The sequence below is a fragment of the Capronia coronata genome (genome assembly GCF_000585585.1).
Source record: "Capronia coronata CBS 617.96 chromosome Unknown acBCG-supercont1.2, whole genome shotgun sequence".
Lineage (NCBI taxonomy): Eukaryota > Fungi > Ascomycota > Eurotiomycetes > Chaetothyriales > Herpotrichiellaceae > Capronia > Capronia coronata.
Window position 1 is genome coordinate 563,929 of NW_006912894.1, and position 25,983 is coordinate 589,911.

The following is a 25,983-nucleotide window of genomic DNA, read 5'->3' on the forward strand; positions in this document are numbered from 1 at the left end:
CGACCCATTGCCATCGTCGAAGTCGGTCAGAACATGGTTCGTACAATGTAGGTATGTCAAGGCAGGCAAAACTTGCTGTGACTTACGTCGTCAGTATTTCCCCCAAACTCTGTATTCTGCGCAGAAGAAGGAAGGTAGTTCTCGAAGTTTGGATGTTCCCTCCCTGCCTCGTGATCATACGGGACTGAGAGTCTGAGATGCGCAAACAGTTGTACCGAGACAGACTGATGGGACTTTCGTATGTGCAGGACAAAGCATACACATGTATAGGTATAAGTATACGTATACGTATACGTGTATATATATATATATCTGGTGCGAATATACCATTAGATGAATATACCATTAGATGAATATACCATTAGATGAATATACTATTATATTATATATCGTAAAAGTCGTTATGTCGTAGTCATGCAGCATATATGGCTCAGACAGCTGCATTTCGCCTTCTTGTCTTGTCCAGCGCGGATCTTGTAAATGTACTCCCTCATGGTATTAGTTTGGTCTGGTCGAGGCCACTGAGGCCAGCCCTGAGTAGTCCGAGGTTTCTCACACGCTGGGTGCAGGGATGGTAGTGTTTATTGTTTATTATAGTTGTTCCAGGCCTGCAGATGCTTGGTGTTTCATTCGACAGTCATTACATGCCAGAAGTGCTCGACGTCCAATTCTCCAGAAATGCCTTCATGCAGGTGGCCGCTGTGGCTGCAGCATAGTTTTGCCAGCTCTTGTTCTTGTGGCTGTCGGCATAGTCACATACGCCTTTGATGACAAGGCAGGGGAAGGCATCCCACACCCCGGCACCCTCCATTTCGAACGCAATCACGTTTTCCTTCTGCGCGATCGAGTCTCTGTCCTCACCGGACTTCATGACAATGCTTCCTGATGCGACGAGACCGAAATGCACCTTTGGGTGAACTATTTGCTGTTGGTCTGTTTTGCGGATTGCGGGCGCGGCCTCACTCTTGGAAACGACAAGCCGCTTCCTTGGGACGAGGTATATCTGGTCGCAGCTGAGTCGTTCGCACGAAAGCTCGGGAGCTTTCTCGCAGACAGAATCGGTGGGCTTGGTACAGGCAGCGCAAGTGGCACATGATGATGAAGCTTTCTGGTGCTTATGGCGGTAACGGGGCTGGTACAGCTTGTCATGGTCGACGCCAGGGTACGTGGCTGTTCCTCCGAGCTCCGTGTCCCAAGAGGCAAGATATTTGGCGATGTTATCTTCCAGATTCTTGCGAGGACCACGTCCCTTGAGCTTGGCCAGTAGAGCTCGTATCTCGGCATTGGGTCTGCCGAGATTGTCCAGCACAGAGTCTTTTCTCACGAATTGTCCCGGGTACTGTCGTCCGGATGTATAAGGGATGATCCCTTCGCTGATGATCACATCACCTAGAATAATCTCTTCTCCTGCCTTTGTGGTAGGTGACGCGCCACAGATGCCGACGACAAGAGCAAGCTCAATGCCCCCGAAGCTGATCCGGCAGTTGGCGGCAACTCGCGCCGCACTTTCCGGGCCCATTCCAGGCATGTGTGCGAGAACAACGTTGTGGCGACCAACCATACCGGTCGAGTACGCGTTCGGGTCGCCAGCTGCCTTGCCGTACACATCCTCTTTATCGTCCCAACGTTCATCGAACACTGCATTTACTGCGTCAGCTTCAAGCGTCAAGGCACATATTATGGCAATCTTGAAGTCTCGTCGAGTGCGTGGACGGGACATTAATGTCTGCGGCTGGGACGACCATGTGGTGGCACGTGAACCATTTCCGAATGAGGATGTCGGCTGGTTTGCATCGATATGGGAAAGAGGTGACCCTCGATGGGCAGGTAAGGTGGATGTGTCGAAGGTATTCTGAGCTCTGGGGGCCTGAGGAGCTGTCATCGGTGGTTGTGCCGGCTGGCGTTGCGGGGCCTGCTGCGGCTGGGGTTTGATGCCGAAAGAATCCAAGGAGATGTCCTGATGTGCGGTTTTGAGACGCTGGATTAACGGATCCACAATATATCGGAATATTGCCGCCCGGAACCTGAGATCTTCGCCGAAGGAAGGATGCTGGATGGACTCGACCCGGTCGCTGAACTCAAGACATGAGTCAATGACTTGTTGAATGTATTGGTCGTCCAGGTCCTCTTCCCGAAGATGGAAGGTTCGCAGTAACGTCATATAGACGGGAGGATATTCTTCGTCGGCCTCTTGCTCATCTTTTGTTGTTACCGAAATACCTTGGTCAAGTTCGAGTTCCAACAGGAGTACTCCAAAAGCGAAGATGGTTGAGTAGCAAGCAGGTGCATCCAAAGGGTCCGCCCCAGACTGAAGTTCTGATGCCAGGGAACACAAAATGTATGGCGTCTCAAACTCCACCGTGCTACCTGGTCTTGAGTCGGGGAGGAAGAAAAAAATCTTGTCCGATTCCCATCCCTTCTGCAGCCACCGGCTACCAAGAGCTTTCAACAAGATCACTGCTAGGATGGCAGCGACAATCTTCTTTTTCTTCTTGGTCAAGTAAGGCGCCGTACTAGGGTCTGACGAGCGTCTTGTTCGGGATTCCAGCAGCTCGAGCAGGTTGACCCGTGATTCATCTTTGAGAATGGAGACCGTTTGTCCTGAGCTGTGCCAGAGCGTTGATTCTTCGCAGATCAACCGTAACTCCTGTAGCCGTTTACTCCCAATGATCGTACAGAGTTTCTCAACCTTGACTGCAGTCCTTGCGCAATCGATCGAGCCGCCTCTGCTGAAAGAGTTGTTAGCATAGGAGCTGCACAAGAAAGGATGCGTTCTTACTCTTGGTTGAGAACGACGCTGCAAATGGTGCGACGCCATGCTCGCGGGGCTGAGCACGATGCAAGCATCATTTTGATGTTATCGAGGTCTGCTAGGTGGATCATGACATCATGCGGGAGCCGGCAGCTGCTGAGTCCGTCCACCAGTCTCTCGAAAATGCGGTCCAGACTTTTCCAGGCTTGACCGGCCTTCAGCACCGACTGAATCTCCTCTTCCTTCCAGCTGGCTAATGTGAACTGAGGCTGTTCATGCCTGAGTCCGCTGGAGGCCGCTCGATTGACGGACTGGTTGAAGTCTTGCAGCTTCTTGATAATATCTCGAAATCTTTCCAGTGTCATGTCTGGCCAGACGGCACTGCTGAGGTCATGGGCATGATCTAGCGGACTACCACTTAGCTTGTCATGCCTTCCCCAAAGTTCGATTTGCAAAGCTTTCAGCCTCGGCAGAGCCTACAGGAGACAAGCTGGTAAGCACGGGTATTCTTCTGCATAAGATAAGCTCAGGCTATTGAAACCAACGTACACAACCCTGTTGCGGGAGAGGTCCAATATGTGTGGCGTCAATATTCTGCTCGAGTAGTATGAGAAGAGCTCTGAGCTCCATAACGACGTGTTCAGGTAGATCCCCTGACAAGGCTAGGTCTTCAGCCTTAGGGAGGATGTCGGACGCCTGCAGCATCTCGAACTCAAACATCGTCTCGTAGTTCCAGAGCACTTCTTCGAAAACAGAGCCGGCTTGCGGTTTTGGGTCGATTGAAGGGACCTTGGCTGCAAAAACCGGCTGGACTGTCCTGAGTAACAGCCAATCCGTCAAAGGATCATTGAGGAGCGCCATTGGTGTATTTAGTCGCCAGAGCTCAGCTTGCTTCGTTTCAAGATGGGGCGGTCAGAGCTGTAAAAATTATAATGCAGTCAGATAAGACATCTCTCTTGACACTCGACCGTAAGTGATGCCTGTGGAATGTGTCGTGATGCGAGATAGGCTGTGAGGCTGTAGACGGAGATTCAGCCTGACCAGGTCGAATTAAACACGGCGGCAGATCGACCGGGCCATCCCCGCAGTGGATTAGCCTAGTTTCTGCTAGAGCAGGTTTGCCGAGGGCTATCTTTCTCGCTCTTTCAGCCTCGAGGACACTCCTGCCTATTCCATTCCTCCTCGTCCTGGATCGCCGCCGTTCTTCGCATTGTCGTCATCTCATCCAGCCATTTGCTTTGCTTCTGCTGAATGGACGTTGCGACACGCACGGCGCGCTTCACGCTGGTATATGGCCGCTGATAGGAGCCGATCCTGCAGTCAGGCTGGACGACAATGGAGCTGCAAGGCCTTGGTCCAGCGTCATCAGATATCTATGACGCCTGTTCAAAGTGCTCGGTTCTATTTGCCGAATACATCAAAGAACCTTCCACGCACAACAAGGATGAGGTCGAAGAATTGCAGAGCAGATTCAACTTATGGGCGGCCTACACTGGGGCGTTCGCAGCCGCAGGTGCTTCGTTGGACGACCGGTTGCGGTTCCACGACGAAATAAAGTTGATGGTTTTGAAGCTACTTTCTATGTTGCAGAGAAATCTTCAAAGTGGTGCGCAATCTTTTACGTGGCTGACTCTGCAATGTTCTAACTCGTCGCGGTAAAAAGCGATTGCAAGGAGACAAGGGAGTCATACCGTTACCACAAAGGAGGAGACCGCATCTGGCTTACCGGAAGAGAAGCTCATGACAGCAGACTCTTATCATGGCTTGCAGGCTGTTTCTGCCGCGCTTGATCGCCTACATAGGCTTGCCACCGCCATCCGTCGGTCGTCTGTGAACCGGTCCGAGAAGCTTTCCACAAGTATGATGCCGTCAGAGGAAGACGTCTCCTTTGAAGCTTGCATTTTCCAATTCATCCAAGGCCGTTTTTGTGCTGCCAGACCAGGCCTGGTGAAGCAATTGACTGCCGCTCTGTGCTATCACAGAAAGCGGCTGCTATACCAATCTAGACACAACAAAAAGTTGGCGCACATGCGACAAAAAGATGATCGTATCAAGCAGGATCAGCCACTACAGCCACCGCTGCCTCTGAGTAAGGGACCCCAGCTACCGGCTCCAGCGGTCACGGGGGCGGTAGCCGCCAAAAGAATTGCGTCAAGTGTTGCATTCTCCAAAACCAATGCATCAGTCCCTAGCATTCTGCGCTTGAATCGAACTCTAGCTGAACCCCACAAATCTACTCCGTCAATTGCAAGCACTGGGACAGTGAGTATTCCAGGAGAGACATTCTATTATCCTGATCCACCGATTCCAGGCGACCGCAAATATTTGCCATGTCCATACTGTGCAGAAACCCTAGAAGCCTCCAAGTTGGACATGAAGGAAAGGAGTAATGTCCAGTTCTGGAGGTGCGCATTCTTCAACATTTTGTTTTCTCTCACTGATCATTCCGCAGAACCCATTTAAATGAGGACCTCAAACCGTATTTTTGTATTGCCGAAGAATGTCGGGATCCTTTACGGTTCTTTGTCGATTTCGAAGATTGGCTCAATCACATGACAAACTGTCACTCCCCAGATTGGCCTATGTCAATCCATGGGGCAGTCTGGATGTGTTATATGTGCTCAGGGCAGCCGCCACAGTTTAATGAAGTCGCCGAATTCAATCTACACATGAGTTCAACACACGGAATTCTTACGAAGACACAAAGAATCGCACGGACAAAACGAGCCAAGAAAAGGGCCCTCCGAGAACGATGGATGTGCCCGTTGTGTGACTGTGTCCCTTCGAAACTCGCCAAGATCAGTCTGCAGGATCAAGACAGAGAAGCGCGGTCTCTCTTGGAAAGACACATAGGGTCCCACATAAAAGCACTATCGCTACTCTCCTTTCGATTCCACTTATCGGAAGATGACAAGAATGACTTTTCAGCAGCCTCAACAGACGATAACGTCTCGGTCGAGGCTCTTCTACCCGATGCGGATCAGCAAGTCTCTCAGAAGGCGTCCCACAGCACTTTGAGTGACAGATCTGCTCAGGGAGACATCGTTCAGGAAACAGCAAACATTACCCCTGGCTCTGAGCACTCGACAACTGGAGACGATGAAGACCTAGAGCCCCCTCATTTGCTGGGCTCCGGGGCTTGGGATTTTATGCCAGACTTTGAACACCTTCAAGATCAAGATCCTGATGTACAACCGGCCGAGGGTAGAGTTACAAGCTCCTACATACCGGAGCACAAAGAGGACTACTATTATGGCCAAGAGCCAGAATCATCGCAAAGATTCACGGACACATTTGGGAATTTTGCCCCCACTAACGGCAGGGTTCCCATCGACGAGGAGCTCTTGGAACTACAGGGAACCTCTATTCTGCCTGTGCGAGCGTCTAATCCGTCCGCATCGCCTGTGCCGCCAGGGAGGCCTGACATTCCCGCAGAAGAGACGGATCCCACGGGCAAAGGAAAGGCAGCTGCGAGGTTACCTACCAGAACCAGAGTACCTTCCAAGTCACTGAGCGTGGACCAACTGAAAACATGGGCCGAGTTGACCCGGAACCAATCCAAATTTCGGGGTAAAAAGCACAAATTGTTATATGAAGACGAATTGATTCACCAGCTGAAGAGCAGAGACCACGTAAGTCCCTATGCTGCAGTTGGTCGTGGGAGCTCTCTCTTTGAATATTGCTAACCCACAAAGCAGATCTTCGTCATCGACGATGGAGAGACGATGTTTCCGCATTGGGGCCAACTTCTTTCCCTGTACCAAAACTTGATCTATATGGTAAAGAAGAAGCACCTGGACCCAAATGGCAGTGAGCTTCAATTCATCATCTCCGATCAACGCAAAGAAGCCAGACACACGAGCGAGCTGGTTCAGATGGTGGCCGGCATGAAATATCAGGTCAAGGGCGAGTCCAATCTAGCTGCGCGCTTGAACAACATTTTCACCGAATACCGGAACAAGTTGACCAAGAAATCATCCGCACGACCTGTCAGCATTTATGTCTTCACCGATGGATACTGGCAAGGAGGCAAACATGAAGAAGTGGTGGGTCATGCCATTGAAAAGATGGTGAGATTCCTCGAGAAGGAAAACTACCCGGACAACATGGTCGGCATCCAGTTTATTCGCTTCGGAAACGATCCCGAAGGCGTGGAGCGACTGAGATGGCTCGACGAGGACCTGCCCAAGGTGATGAGCCCGCCGAAGAGAGATATTTGCGATACGACTCCGGCAAACGGGAATGTTTGGAAGATGCTGCTCGGCAGTATCAATGATTTCTGGGATGATTATCCGGATACGTGACCAACTCGAAGCACCAAGATGCCAATTTCGGTGGAGCTTTTACCTGGGGATTGCAGCCTTGTCTTGGCTTTCCACCTTTTTTGTCCGAGATGGGAACAACGTACCTAGTCACGTCCAAGCGAGTCAGAACTGCGTCCTACCGTTTAGGAACAAGCTCTGCAGGCAATGAAGACTGGATGAGGCCTTCGACAATTCCAACGGGTTCGATGGATCCCAGCCGACGACGACGATAGGCGTAGTGGAGAGCCTTTCGACCGAGATTGTCAAGCGATTGACAAATATAAGCCTCAGTGGCGGCTCCTTCAAGGCCTCCATACACAAGGCCATGTCATTCAACACTAGACCAGTTCTTCAGGTATCAGGGAGCACATACGAGCGAGTGGTCTGGTGGATGGTCTGGTTGATGATAGAAGTCTCATGTTGGATGGAAAATCGACACCCTCCAATGCCATGGAAAATTTAATATCGACCTTACCATGACTCGAGCAGCTGGAACGTCAATGATTGCAGGGGTCTGGAATGACAAAAACGATGAAGTGATGGAACTATTGAATGACTGGAACGAATGTGACGATTGAACTGAATGAAGCGTCTGAAACGAATGGGAATGAATGACCACAATTGGAACGACGGGTTATGATTGGAATGAACCTTGGTAAAATCTAAATCGGCATGAACATGCACCTGGAGATGGGCAAAACAGAGCCTGTGAACTCCCCATGAAGGTCTGACTCTGAGCCATAGGTCTGGGGTTAGAACTGATGGTGTGTTTAACCTGTGCCTGCTGTGTCCGAGTGATTGTCCATTCACGATCATAACATCTCTAGCTAGGACTATATAGAATTCTTTTCAAAGCTGGATGAGACTGCTTCATAGTCTGTATAGAACTAGGCTCTCGGTTTTCTGTTGGCAAATAACTGGTTTGCTCTTCTAGTTGATAATACATAAGACGCCATAAAGAAATAGTTCAATAAAAATTTGATAAAATAAGCCATACTAGTATGTGATATAACAAGGGCTTAATAGAAGAAGGTGCGTAGACGATACTCTCTGAGTGCTCAACGAGGTGGTTGAAGCAGCCTCGCAGCCTCGTTCGAACTCTGCCTACGTGGCAGGTATGCACGGCTCGGACTGGCAGCTCGCCCTCGTTCGGGAGGTGAGTGACGCCGTCTGTACTCGCCCTGGCAGTCAAGTTATCCGATAGGGTGCTTCTTATTACATTCGCAATAGGGTAACTGACCCTGCAGAGTGGTTGTAAATCCGTGAGCCGGGCTGGCTGTGGCCACCCTCCCATCCAAGGTTTCGCACCGGCAAAGGATGTCGCCTGGGTCTGAACATAACGTAATCCATTGGGGACGTGAAGATTTTGTGATTCGACTGTTTCGGGTCAGAGGAAATGAATGTCAAAAGCTACAGAATCAACGCCTGTACGAGACTGGATCACCTCTGGCTATATCCTATGATATCTATCGGTCCATCCAGAGAAACCTCACTTTGTGTGAATTGGGAATCTGGGATTTCTCTTCATACAGAGTAAAATTTAAATACTAAATATCAACCTCGCTTCCTTCAACGAGCTCTCTTCTCGCCCGGTGCCGGCCCTTTACTCCGGAGGAAATCTGGGCGGCTGCTCGACGTCCCCTGGGCCCGGCTTGGACTGGTTCACCGTCCCACACTTCTTACACGTTCTATCCTTTATGGAAGCCTCGAAGGCCAAAACACCCTCCTTAACCTGGGTTCCCAAGTCGTCGCAGTGAAAAGCCGCCTCGTGCAAGATCTCCTTACATCCTTTACAATACCACCGTAGTCGATCTTTTGAGTCGGCCGGCCGCGGCAGTTCCAGCACCACGCCGATGGTGTCTGCGAACCGGACTGGGTTGTGCGGCACGTTGCCGGGTAGTAGGAAGATCGAGTTCTCGTGGATGGGGATGTCGACGAATCGGTGCGGTGTGACAGTTGTGTCGACAGTCTTGAGGAGCATGGAACCTTTGTGTTGATAGAAGAACTCAGGGGTTCTGTTTGTCTTGGTGAGTGTTTGATGGACTAGGAGATGACGAGACAGAAATAGTAGCAGTAGCAGTAGTAGTAACAATAACAGCAACAGCAACTTACTCGTTGATGTGATAGTCTGTTCGGGCATTGGGACCCCCGACCACCATGACCGTCAGTCCCGAGGTGAGTGGATCGGCCGGATGGTAGACGCAATAGTTGTTGACCGGCGGAATCAGCTTGTCCGCATTCTTTTCAACCCTGTATACCCAAAACAAGGTTCCACGGCGTTAACAGGTGTCCAAGGCTGAAGGATGATTGTGCTTGCTTGAACCGAATTTCATATCAAGCATAAGCACAAGCACGAATGCAAGAAGACGTAAGACGTAGCGTACCATTTGGGGATGTTCAAAGGCATTGCCATTGCCATGGCTATTACTGTCGACTATCACTCTCTCTGACCGAAATCTCTCTGTCTCTGACAGATTTGGTCTTTTGTGGGTAGGGAATCACTTGGGGTAGCAAGGCGATGACAGCGATAACGGACAACCCCAAAGAAAATGTCGACTGGCCTACCTATAACCCTATGTTGAGGACATACACCTTGGACTCGGTGATATAGGCTACCAATTCGGAGGAGGAAGGGACGGTTGATGACGAGGGATAGCGCTGCCGATGGGAACACCGCGCGCAGTCCCGTCTTCCACTCCGTGCGTCGATTCGTTTGTTCCATTGCTGGATCCTCATCACTTGCTTTGTGGAGCATTCCGATGGCCGAAGGACCTCGAGATTGTGTAGGGGAAACATTTCCGTGGGGTATTGTCGTCGCTAAAGACCCCAGGTGAGATTGGGCTAGGGGGCTTGTTAAGCGGCGCTCCGGCTAAAATATCCGAATATCCGGGCCGTATTCTCGACTGTACTTTTAAATCAACATCAGTTGAGCCATGATGGGACCTCAACATGATGCTCATAAACATTAATGGACATCTCTGGAGACGAAAGGGCGCGGTCCTTTCTTAGCTCTATCCGACTCTCGAGCGAGATCGAGACCGGCTGTTTCCGTATGGTCCGCTGAAATATCAACGTCCAGGGACGTTTGGAACAGTCGAAAGAATGAAGATGTGAGTCGGTCGGAGGAGATGCTTCGTTGTTATATTGCCATGGCCGCGATCCGTGTCTAACCTTTGATTGCGCTACGGGCGCATGGAAGGACATTAAAACGTACTCGGTAGGTGACTACAGAGCGATGTAAGAACTTGCTGCTCGCTGGGCTGGAGCAAGCAGACCCTTCGTTGGTGACCAGCTTAGCCTCTTTAACTCGGTGTCACTACCACATCGGCAATGGCATTGAGAATCCGGTCGCTCGTCATACTTCGCCATTCATGATGGGCCCGAGATGGTTCCTGTCTATACCACTTTTATGGCGTCATACTACCAGATGTTTGAAAGATCCTCTTTATCAGACGGACGAAGCTCCAGTCAATTTGCAAGGAAAGGCCCAGAGCATGTTCTCCAGGCTGCAGATGTTGTCGTCGTATTGACCCCCAGTCCTATGGCGGCGGATCCCAAAAGTGCCCATTTCACTTGGAGAGAAGGGATGGTCCATCGCCTGTGGACGAGCTCGCACGATGATATCATCTTTTGCCGATCAGCTGAGGAGACCACGTGAAATTCCTTGCCTGGCTGGTGAAGGGAGACAATCATTGTTGCGTTTCTGATTTGTCCAATCCGATGTTACGAGTCAAGGGAGCACAAGGGAGCACAAGGGACAGCCATTCTGACCTTGATTCATACCGGACTCCGTCATTCCAGGTAGCCATGCTTGCCTCAGAAATACCGGAGGCGCCTACAGAGAGCGAAGGTGGACAACCCAAGGGAGTTGATCGGCGCAACCACGAGAAGACTCAGGGTTGGAGAGGACTGTCGGTCCCGTACTCGCTGCCATCATCAAGTCACATCATCGGCGATGGGAAGATTGTTGTTGAGCCTGTGGGTGGCGGTATTAGACTGAATGGCAACATGGTACAAATCAGATACTACCAAAGGAGCCACAAGCGATGTGAAGCTGCCTTCCAAATGTCTTACTCCACAGGGTGCTTCGACTTCCTGTGAGAATCAATCTCATCCCGAGCTGAAGACACAGCGACGGCAACCACGGGCAGGCAGGATGTGAAGAAACTTCAAGATCCTTCAGTGCTGTCTGTGAGAAACCCCAGTGAAAAATGACGAAGGTGTAAGGTTGTGGCAAGAATGTGATCGTCGTTGGGCGGCCGTCACAACGTGCGTCGTGCACGACCGACCACAACCAGGGCCCAGGGGGAAACAGCTGCAGCTGAGTGTGGAGAGACGGCAGAGAAGACTGCAATCCAAAGGCCACAAACGGGGCAATACAGCGCCTGCCAGGACTGCCTGGCCACCATCGTCATGGGCGCCTATGACATCTTCCCGTGACCTCCTGTCTGTCCATGGATGGCATGCAACCCTGCGGGCGGTCGCCGGGGAAGAGCAGATGCCATTGAGGCTCTGATGGAATACGTGAAAGGGTAGACAAGAGAGACCAGCATCAGCATCAGCATCAGCCTCAGGCGCCTAGTGAACCTCAGGCTACGACTTCAGAGTTGATTCTCAAATATGTGGGCGTGCATGCACGTATGCCCTGTGAGTCCGGGATTCAAGGGGGGGTCATGTCAGATCGACTGAAGGCAAAATGACTGTGGTCATGGCCCCCAAAAGATTGTTGGCTATGCGCTGAAGAATGACGCTGGAGGAAGGGTTATTCGCCTGGGGTCATAGGCTTCAAGGTTCAAGCTGTCGGGCCCCCGTCACCCTGTGTGGATCCTCAACACGGGTCGCGTGTCGGCTCTAATAGAGTTAGAAAACTGCTGCGTGGCAACAAGTGGCATGGTGTTGTTCAGGTTGTCTTCTGGTCTGGATTGTGGCAGTATTATTGGTACTGTGGATGTTGGTGGTGGATCGTCGCCATGACGGAGGAGGTTTAGGATAGGATGTGTTGTAAGGTCCCCCTGACCTTGACCCTGACCTTGTCCATCCAACAGCAGCGACAACGATACGCTGCATGGCTTCGGCGAAACAGCTTCGAACAGACTTACCACTCTCTGAACCGTCGAAAATAGTAGGTCAGGTACTCGTCCCCACAGAAAGAAAAACATATACTACTACTTCGTGTGTGAGGATCTGCTGGACAGGGTCTCAACAAGATTGCCACGCCATATTGCCCCTGTTGTCGGGATGAAATGCCATCCACAAATCTGCATGATGCATCTATCGAGATTCACCTGTCATACTAGTAAGATTAATCAGGGTCAAAGGAATACAGAGTAGTGGCAATTAGATCCCCTGGACGGAATGTGGTGCAGCGAGTGACGTCCTTTTGGTGCTGTGGTGGCACCGATGATGCAATCGATCGACGAGGCTGTTGCGCAAACCCCAGGTTTATCCCTGAATCTCTACACAGGTAGGACGGGAGAAATACTCTTCACCTTCACAAATAATTGAATGGTGGATGCGAGATGTATGCTGAATGACTTTGTTAGGGTAGTTTCAGAAAATATGACATTTACAATGTTTTGGCCCCTGGTAAGCAAGGATAGCTAATTCATTGACATGAAGTAACGAACAATGATTGGAAAGTATGATCAGGGTATGAATAACCTTTTTTATCTCAAATGTTGGATAGCTATGACGGCTTAATGCCTGCACTAACCAAACACTTCTGGAACATATGAATATCCCTTGAAATGGTAACACACGGTAAGAATAAACATCGCTCCCAAACAACATGCACACCCGCTGATAACCAGTCACAATGCAGTACCATGCAACGCTTTCCTATCAACAGATAGATAGTTGATAATTTGATCGAAGATGAAAAGAAGCTTCAAAGCTCTAAATGCATATCACCGCCACATGGGTTGGCGCAGGTGAGGATGATATGTCTAACCTCCCAAAAAAAATTGGGAACATGACATCACAGCCGATACACGGTGATGACGGTCGAGAAAGTGACGGCCGAATTTGCCCGTGGAAGTTGGGCGATGTAGTGACCGCTTGGTTTTTGATAGGATGTTGCAACTTTGCATCGTGCGACGAGCCCATTGTAATGTAATAAAATGGTCGAATTGTCACAGGCGTGGTCAAAACGAAGACCGAGAAGATGAACTGCTATGGGTACTCTGCTTAGAGAAGCCAGTCTGTCCTTGGGAATCGACACCGGCAGAAGGACTTCGTCGGCGGGCTGCTTGAGTCGCAGCGTCCATTTGTTGCTTGGTGTGTAGATGCATCAATCGAGAGTACGAGGTCATGGCCTCAACAGGATCAGCATCGTAATTGAAAGGCTCCCGGGGAGTGGTAATGTATTCGACGGAGGAAGGCATGTCGATTGTCGTGGAAGGAAGAAAGTGATCCTAATCTTCAAGTGATGTATGTGGAGATTTTGGCAGTCAACGGGAGACAGTCGATGGTAGGAACAGAATCCTCAATAAGTCAAGATGTGTAGAATGTTTGTGTATAAGATGAAGACCAGGAGAAGTTCTTGTCGGGAAAAGGGAATATATATCTCTTCCTCTGAAGAAACGAGCGCCAGGCTGAACAGTCACGCAGTATGGGGAAGAAGTGGATGTGACTGGACAGAGAGGGGGCGGACCTTCTGTGTTGTGGTGAACTCTCCAAAGACGGGAGGCGTCCGGCGGGCCAGTGACGGCGTCAATTGGTCGGAGAGCTTATGCATGTTGCCGTCAGTGTAGCCAGTCCCAGTGGTCTTCTGTCAACCGGACGGGCACAGTATGACGATCCAAGGGGGACCAGCTGCCCTCCGATGACAGCCAAACTTGCGATTGCGATGGTCATTCCTGAAGATCGAGCGAATGACACGACAAGAAACCCCTGTCAACCCGAAGGCGATGACCCTGCCGATCCGTCGAACGGGATCATTTGGGTTCAGGGTCCGATGGCGGAGCCATGCATGGTGATCGCATCTTGCATTCGAGACGGGATGAAATGGTGGAGTGGGGGCTATAGAGTTAACGGCCCGTGTTTCACCACTTCTGGACTTTCACAGTGCTGTGATAACTAGTATTGAGGTGCTTTTGATCGTCGGCGGGGTGGCTGACTAGTAAGGGGTCTCGACCTCGCAGCATCATATACAAGGGAACGGGATGGCCAGATGATGTTGATCGGACCCCAGCCTGATTGAGACACTTCACTGGTCCGTTGACAACCAGTATTAGTCTGCCATCTGGCGGATAGACGGACGGCAACAAGACAACCATCCCATGTACCCTGACCCAGCTGCTGTAGGCCGTGCGTGAATTTGATGGGGTAGGGACTCTATCCGTCCACTCGGCATAGCAGATCTCTATGTTCAATTAGTCCTTGACAGCTTCTGCATGGGGTACCTGAGTACCGAGTAGTAGATACCTAGGTACCACCTGGCAGTATGAGGCGCTGCCCACTGTCCTACCGTGCCTGGGGCTTCACTACGTCGACGGTGTGTCGTTCGTACGCAGTGATTGCGGGTCCAGAGACACGGGGTCGCCATGATGTAAGCCAAGCAGCCTTATTGCGAACTTTATTTCGACGAGCGGAATTCTCATTGGGCACTTACTGGCAGCCTTGCGTCTGCCAAGCCCACCACCCGTTCCCAGATTCCTCCCAGCCATTTCGCCGACTCATATGTCAGTTGCCGTCAAGGGCACACAGTGCAGACCAAGCCATACCTCTGTACACAGTATTGATTCGGAAGGACAGCACTCGGGCGCTTACTGCCCAAAGTCACGATAGGCTGTGTCATCGTACACCATTTCTGTGACATATTGGATGACCCACATGTTCTAGATCTGTTCATCCCAGCCTCGACAAATAGATCGTATTCGGCAGCCGGTGACTAATGTTCACATGTAGTCAGGGCAGCTCGACGTTCCCGAATACTCGTTCTCTCTGCACGGATTGTTGTTCACGTCTGACTTCCCTTAACGTCCAACTTTGACGCGGGTGGTTGACTTTTTCTCGTGTCATACGTACTGTACGATCCCAGTTGCAACGAATACGTCCCACATATGAGATGATGTTTGATTGACGTCCCGAACACGGATTGGTTTGATTGGAAGCAAGGCTGAAAACCGTTCCCGTTTCGCTGCACCGGAATCATCATAATCACCCGCAGGGATGACCTTCAAGTTTCCCCCTTTGTTGACGTCATTTCCATGCCTGGCTGCTCTGCTTGCGCAGTGGCCCCAGAACTCAAACAAAATGTAGACAAGGCACAGACCGTGGACAGAAACGTCATTTGAAGACGTGTTCATCTCATCCCATGGGGTTTGAGCGCTGCTGGAGATTGCATTTGCTGAGATGACCTAGTAGGACGCTTCGGTGCAACAACCTTCAACAGCTATTTGCGCAGCATGGGCAGCTAGACTGAATGTCGACTTGGCTGTTGCGTTCAATGGCTCATGTGATTCGCTTCGCTTTTCTCATAGGCGCACTCCCTCAGCGTCCTCCCGGATAACCATTGTTACCGCCGTACGCGGTTCCAGGCGGCGGAGGCCAGCCCGCAGGAGGCGGTGGTGGGGGCGTTGGCAAATTCGGCGGTGGCGGTGGAAAGTGAAGATTGTGGATAACAGGATTGCTAGAAAGATATGTGGGAGGCGGCGGCGGTAGTGGTGGCCACGGCCCAACCCAATTGGGTGGACGCGGAGGAGGGAAGGGCAAGCCGCCAGGTTGGAATGGCGGCGGCGGCGGGAAAGGAAAACCCATACCTGGCGGAGGTGGTGGAATTGGAAGTGTAATGCTGGATGGCATTGAACTGATGAAGTTCTGACCGGGCGGCAACCCCGCGCCCTTCGAATCGCGAGGACGTGAGTGGCCGCTCGACCGTGACCGACTTCTGTTGCGGCTTCTGTTGCGGCTGTCACTTCGTTCGGTTCTCGGTCCCGTATATCTCGGTCGCGAAGTTGACCTGCTATATGACCTGGGGGTCCGCGATCGATCATCCGTAGAATCGCTGTAACGCCGCCGCTTGTAGGGGATGTGACCGCGACCGCGACTGCGACTACGACTCGAATTGGCTGAGCTGACTTGTCGAGGTGAGCCATCAGTGTCACTTCTGCCACGCCTCTTCATCTTCTCGCAGAAAGCACGCGACCAGCCGTAGTATGTATCGCCCACCACGTCTCCTGCTTCATCATGGTATGATATTTGACCCATCTCATCGATTTCAAGACTCGACGCCTCTTTGTCCAACTTCGAAATCCTGTCTTCGATTCCTTGCACATCATCCAAGAAGTCCTTCAGTGCGTTAATCAGACTGTCGTCCGCCGGGCCACTCGAGAATCGTAATGCCTGGACGTCGTCGGGCCGAATTGGTTGTGAGCTGTTGGGAACGATATGAGGCATGAGATTCCCCGCCGGTAGATCATAGAATGGCAGAGATGGATCGCCGTGTGTCGCAGGCAAGACGTATGGGGCTTGCTTTACTTCTCCATTTGATCCAGCTCGTTCTTCGGGTTTGACTGCAGCTTGTGGCTGCGCGCCAGAAAGCACCTTTTCTAGCTGGACAAGGACATCTGCGCCAAAATAATGTTCTTGTCGCCATATCTCAAGCAAATCTTGCAGTCGTCTCGAGACCTTCGTCTTTCGCTCCGGCCTAGCGAACTGGAAAAGATCGAGGAGATACGGTTGCAGAGAGCTCGTGACGCGATCTAGAGGTGTCGCTTCAGGTGTGTGATATTTTGAGTGATGCAGAAGGTCATGGACAAGGTAGAGAATATGTAGTCGTTGTCGGGCGAGGCTGACCTTGACGCTTCCGTCTGGAGGAAGCGCAAGATACCTCGACACTGTGGTCAAAAATTTCCCAAAAGCAGCAATTCTTGCAGGCGCGACAAGGACATTTTGAAGGAGCCAATCTTTGCAGGACTATCATTCTTCAGTCAATCCAGCTCACCAAGTTTGTATCAACCCGGAATCGTCAGACCTGTATGTTGTGCCTTGAGCAATGAACTAGGGTAGCCTCGAAGGCGCTGTGGAATTTGGGAAGGTCATCGCGAGACACCTTGACCACATCTGGACGAAGTAAGGAAGCAGCAAACGATGCCTTAGCGATGGCTATATGGTGTGCCGCCATGCCGCGTCTGGTGAAGACGTGAGGTTCGTCCGTTGAATGGGGTACGCAACGTTGCTTGCAGTGTGGCTCAAGTTTACTAGTAGAAGTCACCAGAGATAATCTCGGCCAAGACTAGCAGATAACGAGTTATCCTATCTTATCTTATCTCCGATCCCCCGCCACTACTAGTACTAACCGAGAACTTTCACTGCCCCCCTTTCGTTGACTGATATTGATTTATTTATTGTATATATGTATAGAGTACTGTAGGAGAGTCGAACTGAACCGGCATGCTGTATCTTCAGGAGGGCATGAGGGAGACGCTGCCTCTCACCGACAGTTACCCTGTCAGGCAACCGGTTTGGATTGAAAATGTGTGGCAATGTCGCGGGTTTGCCGATAGCTGCGGGCGAGATCCGTCTGTGCTAGCGTGCAACTCCGGAACCTCCGATAGTATTGTGCGATTTCTCCCGTCGTGGCATGACCGAGTCAGGTTATTTTCCCGCCCTGCGATCACATGGGGACATGGTCAATACAAGTAGGTATAGGCTGCGGGGAGCTGCTTCTCCCGTTGTTGCCTGACACTCGGTAAACAAGTCACCCTTGAGTTTGGGGCCCTCAGGCCACTATCCCGCTCTTCATATAACTGAGAGGGCGCCTATCTCCAAACTCGCACACCCGGTAACCGCGACTCTCCCTAAAGCACGCAATTTTCTCCAGTTCCCACGCACTACGCGCTCTCCCCTCCGAGTCAGACGACTCTGCGCAGGCACAACAACCACATGGTCCTCGCTGTTGACTTCTTACATCCCACCAAATAAGCAGTTCCACGCCAATTTCTTTGCTGGCTTTCAAATCAGTCGTCTGCAGGGTTGAAGACATTCCTGTTATACATATTTTAGCGTGCTGGCACTGTTTGGCCATTTCTTCAGCAACCGCTCATCCTGCGATACTTAGTACAACGACACAACGACACGGCGCGCTTCCTAAAACCCAGCTTTGCGGCTCTCCATCTGCCACCATGAGTCTTACAGGCACGGTTACACACTCCTTATCACAATCGGCAATCCGCCATTTCTCTGCACAAGCACCGAGACAAGCCACACGACTACAATCAGCCATTGCAGGAACTTTGATCACATCTGCTGTCGTTCTACCATTTGTCCCTCCTGCGATCGAATCCAAACGTGAAAGAGAATCGGGGCACCCAAATGCTTCAAAAAAGAACTATGCACCTTTGTGCTGCCATGCCTGAGACGAACAACAAAGTGTGGGACAGTCTGGGCTTTGATCTTTTGGACGCGTTATGGGACTGAGACTGACGGTGCTGGGGTGCATGAGGATGAAATTAGCATAGCATCCACACTGGCGTTATTGGAGAGGACGTCGACTTTGGCTTTGGCTTTGAACATTGTTGCATTGCGTCCAGCCCTTAGAATTCAGGCCGTGGGGCTTTTGACTGTACACAGTAATGAGAACCTTCCACCAACAAAACTACCTTCTTGGCCAGCAAGCACTGGCTGTCGCTAAGATGCGCCTTCATTTTTGATCTGTTTGTCCGCAATGCCTAGCTGAATCGGTCTCCCTTCTTGCTTCGGTATGGTTCTGCAGCTTCATATTTGCTCTTTTCCCGCATTCGTTGCTCGGTGTCAACAGGCGCATGGCCTACCGGTGCTGCATCTTCACTTATTTCACTGCTTGGACTTCCTGCGTGGTCGAGTCCCTTTGCGTTATGCGTCCCACTGTTTGGGTCTGTTTGGGCCAGGGGTTTTTTTGTCTTGGTAGCAGGGGCGTCTTTGTAAGAGAATCTAGCTTCCAGGCGTTGTTGTTGGGCCTTTCTCTTCTGTTCAGCGTCGTAGCGTGCAGCTCTATCGGCGTTGATGGACTTCTTCGCAAAATAGTATGCACCGCCGCCTGCGACACAAAGTACGCCCAAACCGTACCTTTAGAGAACAGGAATTAGCCTCGTTTCTCGCGCAAGGACGCAGTGGGACAAAGGCACCGCGGTCTGGTCAGTGGCGGTCGCAAAGGAGTAAGAGGGCTAAGATATAGCGACGTGCTCAATAGAGGCGTACCAAGTTGATCGAATCTGTACAAATAGTTAACATATAGGTCATTAGTCGCGCATCATCTGGTGAGACGTACAGTATTCATTTTTGAATCGGACTATATTCCATCCCAGTTTCGTTCGCACAGAGAATACCTTGGGGAGTAGCTTCAAGAAAAGAATGCTCGAAGTCTTTGGATTTTATTGCGTTAAAAAGTCCGGACACTCGGAGACCAGAAAGCACTTGGAAGAGATCTTGAATGGGAGCCACTGACACCCTGAGCCTGCGCCCGCGGATACTTTCTTCCGGCTCCGGTAACCGCAGGCAGCAGACGCCACTAAAAGCCTTAACGCCGTACTAGTATAATTCTCTGGGCCAGGCTGCGCCACTGACTACGATTTGTACGCTTGCAAGTGTGTCATCACTACTACTAGGTACTTACAAAGTCTAGGTTCAACTCATCCTTCCATTAATTCATCCCATTCTTCTTTCAACACTGTCCTGGTTCATCTCTGGGTTTTCTTTCAAACCCATTTAGCTGACGGTGCCCGTCATATCATCTCTGGCAAGGCGGCCTTTCGACATGTCGCTCAAACGAAAAGCTCTCGAAGATGCAAGTCACAGATCCTCGAAACGCTCGACGCCCGGCCCGTCCACTCCCATGAGCATGACTAGCGACGATGACTATGCGGGATCAGATGTTCGGTCGCAGGATGGCAGCGACAGTGAGAAAGAGCACATTCGAAAGGCCAGAGCCAAGCTAGATTTCAGCTCGTTCCAAGGGCCCAAACACAGACAGGCGTCCTCCGTGTTTGGTGACAAAGATTTCTCGTGGCTGTCTCTGAAGCCTGATCACGAGAACCGACCGTTGTGGATAGATCCCAATGTATCGATGGGTTCAAAGAAAGGCCCTAAGATCACGCTGGAGAGTTTCTCTCCGTTAGCCGCACAAGCAACAGATCTGCTTACCACAATCGCAGAGCCACAGTCGAGGCCTTCATATCTTCACGAATACAGATTCACCGAACATAGTTTATATGCCGCCTTATCGGTAGGTCTACGAGGTGAAGACATAATCCGTGCTCTCGAAAAGCTATCGAAAACTCCCGTTCCTCAAACCGTGATCGATTTCATCAATAGACATACCAAAACATATGGCAAGGTGCGGCTGGTATTGCGCAACAACAAGTTCTACGTCGAGTCGGACGAGCGCGAGATAATAGACATGCTGCTCAGGGATCCAGTGATCGGACCGTGCAAGACCGCCGGCACTGAAGTTCAAGTTGGAAGAGTCCAAACAAAGGCCACCGTGATTCAGGGCACCAGCAACGCAAAGGGCATGAAACAAGCAGACCCTGGAAATGCTGAAATGTCTCGAGATGATCCCGGCAAGGAAAATGAGGCCATGATTGCCGCACTTCGGGATGAGGAGGATGAGGACACCTACAAGGAGGCGCCCAACTTTGAGATTGCGCCGAACAAGCGCGACACGGTTGCAAAACAGTGTCTCGACATCGGATACCCTGCTATTTCAGAATATGACTTCGCCGATGATCACGAAAATCCCACTCTCCCTATAGACCTGCGACCTCAGACGCAAATCCGGCCATACCAGGAAAAAGCACTTAGTAAGATGTTTGGCAATGGCCGTGGCAAGAGTGGTATCATAGTCTTGCCCTGTGGCGCAGGCAAGACCTTGGTCGGGATCACAGCTGGGTGTCACATCAAAAAGAGCATTGTGGTCCTATGTACCAGTGCCATGTCTAGTTATCAATGGGCAAACGAGTTTAAGAAGTGGTCCGACATCAAGGAGGAAGACATTGCCGTTTTCTCAGCACAGGAGAAGAGACGGTTTACGGGAAATGCAGGCGTGCTGGTCACGACGTACTCCATGATCACCGCCGGAGGCAAACGTGCCTACGATACGCAACAAATGATGGACTGGGTCTATGGCAAAGAATGGGGGTTGATGATCCTTGATGAAGTGCATGTGGTACCGGCCAAGATGTTCCGCAAGGTCGGCGAGAATATCCGTGCTCATTGTAAGCTGGGTCTCACTGCGACACTGCTTAGAGAGGACGACAAGATCACCGATCTCAACTTCATCATCGGACCAAAGCTGTACGAGGCGAATTGGATGGAGCTTGCCGATCAAGGCCACATTGCCAAAGTCCAATGCGCCGAGGTCTGGTGTCCTATGTCGATGGAGTTCTACCAGGAATATCAGAAAGAGACCACCCGGAAACAGGCCTTGTACTACATCATGAATCCTGTCAAGTACCAGGTCTGCCAGTATCTCATCGACTATCACGAAAAGCGAGGCGACAAAATCATTGTTTTCAGCGACAACTTGTTCGCCCTGCAACATTACGCCGTCACGATGAAGAAACCCTTCATCTACGGCGACACCAGCAATCAGGAACGAATCAATATTCTCGAAAACTTCCAGCACAATGAGATGATCAACACCATCTTCCTGTCCAAGATTGGCGATACATCTCTCGACCTGCCGGAAGCCACATGCCTGATCCAGATCTCGTCCCACTACGGATCCCGACGTCAAGAAGCGCAGCGCCTCGGACGAATTCTGCGAGCAAAGCGCCGTAACGACGAGGGATTCAATGCGTTCTTCTACTCGCTGGTTTCTAAGGACACCACGGAAATGGCGTACAGCGCCAAAAGACAAGCCTTCCTAGTGGACCAGGGGTATGCCTTCAAGACCATCACCCATCTGGCTGGGATGTCAGAAATGCCCGGCCTGGCCTACACCACTGCCCGCGAGCGCAACGAACTGCTCGCGCACGTCATGCTGCAGCAAGAAACGGCCGCTGATGTCGAGAAGATCGACGATAACATGTGGAGTCATCTCAGCGCCAGCAACAGTGCCGCGGCCAAGGCGAAAGCGAAGAAACTGCAGGTGCGTAGACAAGCTGTGCTGATGGCCGACGCGAGCGGCGGCGGTACCATGGCTCCCATGTATAGGGAACAGGAACGGAAGAGCAAGAAGAGCCAGATGCCGGAGAGCGAATGGTTCAAAAAGGAGGCGAGGCGCCGCGAACTGGCCGCGAAGAAGCGCAAGAAGGAGAGAATGGAGGCCGAGAGGGCCGCTGGCGCTGGGGCCTAGAAATACGAACTTTTTTGCAATTCCTCCTCTATCTAGGATGTATTGTATCGTGGTCCCAACACCGCATGCGTCGTGCGATGGCTTAGATAGCCTCATAGATCATCCATCTCTATTGCGCATGTCCATCTTACGTCTACCTTCTTCAGCCTTATTGTACGCAACCACTGGTGAACTTATGCCACTGAATAAACACCTTACCTTTGAGAAGGCGCTGCATTTACACTGTGCAAAAGGCTGGAAAGGGTCGGCTAGGTGATGACCTCCAAACAATCCTCAACGCGTGTGGAGAAAAGTACTCGTTTTAACGGTCTTGAACAGGGCATGATTGACACACCAAGTTAGGTAGGTAGGTCTGTCTACGGCCGTGCTCTGACCCCTGGTATGTCACTGTCTGAGAGCTAGAAGGTAGACAGAGGTAAAAGAGTCGACATTGTATGCCTTGCCGCGAAACTGCAGACCGCACCTTCGGTGCCTCACTTGCCGTAATTCATTCGCATATCCATGCTACGCCATGCCACGCTTGCTCCAGCTCATTAACAACAAACAACAAAAGCCACAACTGGAAAGGAATGCCACCTTTGCAACTCCAAGACGAAAGCTATGCCCGTATCATACCTCTCGAACTGAGCCTCGCGCAACACCGGTGCCGGCACCATTGCCATTGCCGTCACCACCTTGCGAACTTGCACTCCTGCCACCTGTCCCACCAACTCGACTGACCAGGCCGCCCAGGTTAAGACCTTGCACGCCTTGTACCAGTCTGGATCCTACAGCGTCAACAGCACCTCTAGGTTGCGACAGACTCGGTCCTTCACGCTTCCCTTCCGTGGCCACCTGGAAAAGCTTGACGTTGGTACCGTTCCAGACCCCCACGGGTGCAGCTATGGTTCCTGCGCCAGTCAAGGTCGCCGTTGTAGATGAGGTAGGCACAATGTTCATCTCGGCGGTGAAGATCAATGACCAGAGGACAGACATGTACCAGCCGAGAGAAAGCGGAGACCATTCAAACAGATGAACTCTAACAGGGCTGGGAGAAGAGAGAATGGCGGCAATGGCAGGATGATTTGCCGTCGAGGGAATGTGACTGCGGAAATCGGACAGGGTGCGGTCGTCATTGGCGAGAGATGAGCGACGCGACGAAGGAAGTGATGGAGAATTCGTGCTGTCGTCGTGGGAACTGCGGCGGGACCTTTCCGATGCCAATGGGTGTGTTGAGAGTACTTTGATCACAGTGAGCAGCGTATGCAGGGGTAGCTCAGGCAGCCAGCTCTCAAGCCATTCCGGAGTGGGTGAGAATGATCTTCGGCCGGCGTTGTAACTGGCAATTGTGGCAAGACTGGCTGTGCTGGTCTGTCGGGAGAATGTCGGAGCCCCAGCGGGCATTTTACCTCTCGCCTTCTCAGACATCCCTTGAAGCTGAACGGGGACACTATCATCCGCTACGGACGATGATGCTATAGACGGACTTCGTGATGTCCCAATTGAATGAGTGGATTGGGATGGTGTCGGCGGTTCTTCGTTATCAGAATCGTCCGAATCGCCAATGGCGAACGTGCCGTCTACCCCGGTCTCTGCACTCGGCGACGGTGGAGTACGTCGGGCGTGCGAGGTCACAGTATCCATCGTAGAAGACCGGGACAGACCATCGGTTATATCAGTCAGGGCATTCTCTTTACGACGTCTAGCAGCTCGCTCGATCTCAGCATGACCACCTTCCAGAGTGAGCTCCCTCAAAGCCAATATGCGTTTTCTCGCTCGCCAAACAGCATATACAAGGTTGGCATTTGAGGTGTACTGATGCTCGATCATGGCGTTGATTGACTCGAGAAGCGCATGCAGAAGCAAGTGGTTGGCTTCGTTGGCAAGTAGGAAACTGGGGGAGGCCATCGACGCAAGCAGCTGTACCAACCGACTGCTGCTGGCCAAGGACAGGTTCTGCGCATAAGCGGCCATATTGTTAATGATAGCAAGCAGTGCCGGGTATACTGCCTCAAGTTTGCCCTTGCTGCCAGTAATCAACGTGTGGATGGAGATGATGAGAAAATCGGCATAGCTCCCCCTGAAGTTATTCAATCGGATCGAGGGCGGAAGAGTATCTTGCGCCTCAAATCTCTTGTTGAGATTGTTCCCGAAACTCGGTTCCACACTCATTGTTTGGAGCACGAATACACACATGCGCACGATGCCTTGCTTCGAAACGTCTGTTTTATGCTCGATAGCATAGAAAAGCATGAGGATGACGAAATCATGAGCACGATTCGACTCGATAATGAAGGCACGAAACCTTTTGTTGCATTGGAGCACTTCCCAGAAGAGCATGATCATCTCCGGTGCCCATTTGACTGACTTCTGGCTCCCCGGTAGGTACGAGGTGGTGACCTGCATTGGTTGGCTCAGGACTTGTGTCATGCCGTCCGCTAGAAATTGAAAATCTTCCGGTCTGTGCAGGCGACCGAGGTAGTGGCGATAGTAGTTCTTAGCCGCCGAGCCAGTTGCGCCCTCCGGTACTGGATAGAGCAGGAGGACCAGAAGGAGCTGCAGGCTGTATATGACAAGTGTCTGTTTCGAGTCTCGACGGACCACATGATCATAAGGGAGTCTCCAGGAGGTGACGTTGGACTTGATTGCAGTGTTCATCAAAGAGCACAACACGGACAAGACAATCTGTTTATCAGGGTTGGTGGCCATATAAGTGATGGCTCTGACACCCTGAATCGGCAATAGCGCAGCTGGCATGTACATGGCCTTGCTGGTAAAGGTCAATAACAACCTCAAGACCTCACACCGATTGTTCTCGAGTTCTTTGTTCGTCGGAATAGAAGTTTTGCAACCAATGCCGCTTTGCCAGATCGTATAGGTCACCTTGCCCTTGGCCTGTGGCAGCTCAGGGATTGTGAACCCAGCGTAGAAGAGTAGGTCGGTCAAGGTGTCGATCAGTTCTTCGGCCAGTGGTTTTGCGTCTTCGAAATCCTGCTCTTGGTTGTCCGGGGTTTCATCGTCGTCTTGGTGTTCGTCAAACAACACCTCGTCCGCAACATTTGCCCTTCTAGTTCTCCGTCGTCGCATCCCCCAAAAGAACTTCTCCTCCCATCCTGATAACTGTTCTGCTTCGTACACATAGGGAAGCAACCGAGTGAGAACGCGAATGCAATTCAACGCATCTCTTTGTGGTGCCAATTCCGGATCTGGGAAAGAGGGGTGGTTTTTCAAGACGGTCAGACGCGACGTCACGGCTAGGATGAGGGTCTCCAAGTTCTCGAGGGCAGCGTCTCGAGTCCTGCGAATGTCGGCATGGGTGAAGAGGCTGAAGACATCCTCCACAGATTCGGGCAACTCCCAGAACTAAGACCCGTCAGTAACTCCCTCGATCGATTGCTGGAAGCCGCTCACGCCTGTCCAGTAGGGGTCATTGGCCGGAATGTTTCTCTCCTCCGAAAGCCTGAAGATACCCTGCTTGAATACTAACTTGGACTCTGAGGCACCCATGGTGCAGACGGCTCATCGCAGCTGAAATCAAGGAATTAAAAGAAGAGATCGAAGATCGAGACTGTGTAGGCGTCGACAAACGTCAATGAGAGTGGTAGTCTCAGGCCTGTACTACATGATATGTGTCGAGTGTCCGTCGTACTATAACATGAGATGGACGAGGC

At 51.3% G+C, this 25,983-nt stretch overlaps 8 protein-coding genes across 8 annotated transcripts; 2 read left to right on the plus strand and 6 right to left on the minus strand.

The window, feature by feature from the left end:
• Positions 1–640: 640 nt before the first annotated feature.
• On the minus strand, positions 641–3,613 carry A1O1_01871 (uncharacterized protein; the record flags this gene model as incomplete). Its single annotated transcript, XM_007722783.1, has 3 exons — positions 641–2,726; positions 2,780–3,228; positions 3,302–3,613. The coding sequence occupies 3 exons, from the start codon at positions 3,611–3,613 to the stop codon at positions 641–643; spliced, it is 2,847 nt and encodes a 948-aa protein (XP_007720973.1).
• A 474-nt stretch (positions 3,614–4,087) lies between these two features.
• Positions 4,088–7,056, plus strand: A1O1_01872 (uncharacterized protein; the record flags this gene model as incomplete). Its single annotated transcript, XM_007722784.1, has 4 exons — positions 4,088–4,358; positions 4,416–5,157; positions 5,205–6,384; positions 6,451–7,056. 4 exons carry the CDS (start codon positions 4,088–4,090, stop codon positions 7,054–7,056), a joined length of 2,799 nt encoding a protein of 932 aa, XP_007720974.1.
• A 1,603-nt stretch (positions 7,057–8,659) lies between these two features.
• Positions 8,660–9,475, minus strand: A1O1_01873 (3-hydroxyanthranilate 3,4-dioxygenase 1; the record flags this gene model as incomplete). The annotated part of the gene is made up of 3 exons (XM_007722785.1): positions 8,660–9,071; positions 9,169–9,306; positions 9,441–9,475. The coding sequence occupies 3 exons, from the start codon at positions 9,473–9,475 to the stop codon at positions 8,660–8,662; spliced, it is 585 nt and encodes a 194-aa protein (XP_007720975.1).
• A 3,724-nt stretch (positions 9,476–13,199) lies between these two features.
• Positions 13,200–13,439, minus strand: A1O1_01874 (uncharacterized protein; the record flags this gene model as incomplete). Its single annotated transcript, XM_007722786.1, has 1 exon — positions 13,200–13,439. The coding sequence occupies one exon, from the start codon at positions 13,437–13,439 to the stop codon at positions 13,200–13,202; it is 240 nt and encodes a 79-aa protein (XP_007720976.1).
• Positions 13,440–15,549: 2,110 nt separating this feature from the next.
• A1O1_01875 (uncharacterized protein) lies at positions 15,550–17,182 on the minus strand (the record flags this gene model as incomplete). The annotated part of the gene is made up of 2 exons (XM_007722787.1): positions 15,550–16,974; positions 17,033–17,182. 2 exons carry the CDS (start codon positions 17,180–17,182, stop codon positions 15,550–15,552), a joined length of 1,575 nt encoding a protein of 524 aa, XP_007720977.1.
• Positions 17,183–18,728: 1,546 nt separating this feature from the next.
• A1O1_01876 (uncharacterized protein) lies at positions 18,729–19,315 on the minus strand (the record flags this gene model as incomplete). Its single annotated transcript, XM_007722788.1, has 3 exons — positions 18,729–19,104; positions 19,237–19,250; positions 19,307–19,315. The coding sequence occupies 3 exons, from the start codon at positions 19,313–19,315 to the stop codon at positions 18,729–18,731; spliced, it is 399 nt and encodes a 132-aa protein (XP_007720978.1).
• A 477-nt stretch (positions 19,316–19,792) lies between these two features.
• A1O1_01877 (DNA excision repair protein ERCC-3) lies at positions 19,793–22,333 on the plus strand (the record flags this gene model as incomplete). The annotated part of the gene is made up of 1 exon (XM_007722789.1): positions 19,793–22,333. The coding sequence occupies one exon, from the start codon at positions 19,793–19,795 to the stop codon at positions 22,331–22,333; it is 2,541 nt and encodes an 846-aa protein (XP_007720979.1).
• A 609-nt stretch (positions 22,334–22,942) lies between these two features.
• Positions 22,943–25,819, minus strand: A1O1_01878 (uncharacterized protein; the record flags this gene model as incomplete). Its single annotated transcript, XM_007722790.1, has 2 exons — positions 22,943–25,675; positions 25,724–25,819. The coding sequence occupies 2 exons, from the start codon at positions 25,817–25,819 to the stop codon at positions 22,943–22,945; spliced, it is 2,829 nt and encodes a 942-aa protein (XP_007720980.1).
• Between the last annotated feature and the right edge of the window lie 164 nt (positions 25,820–25,983).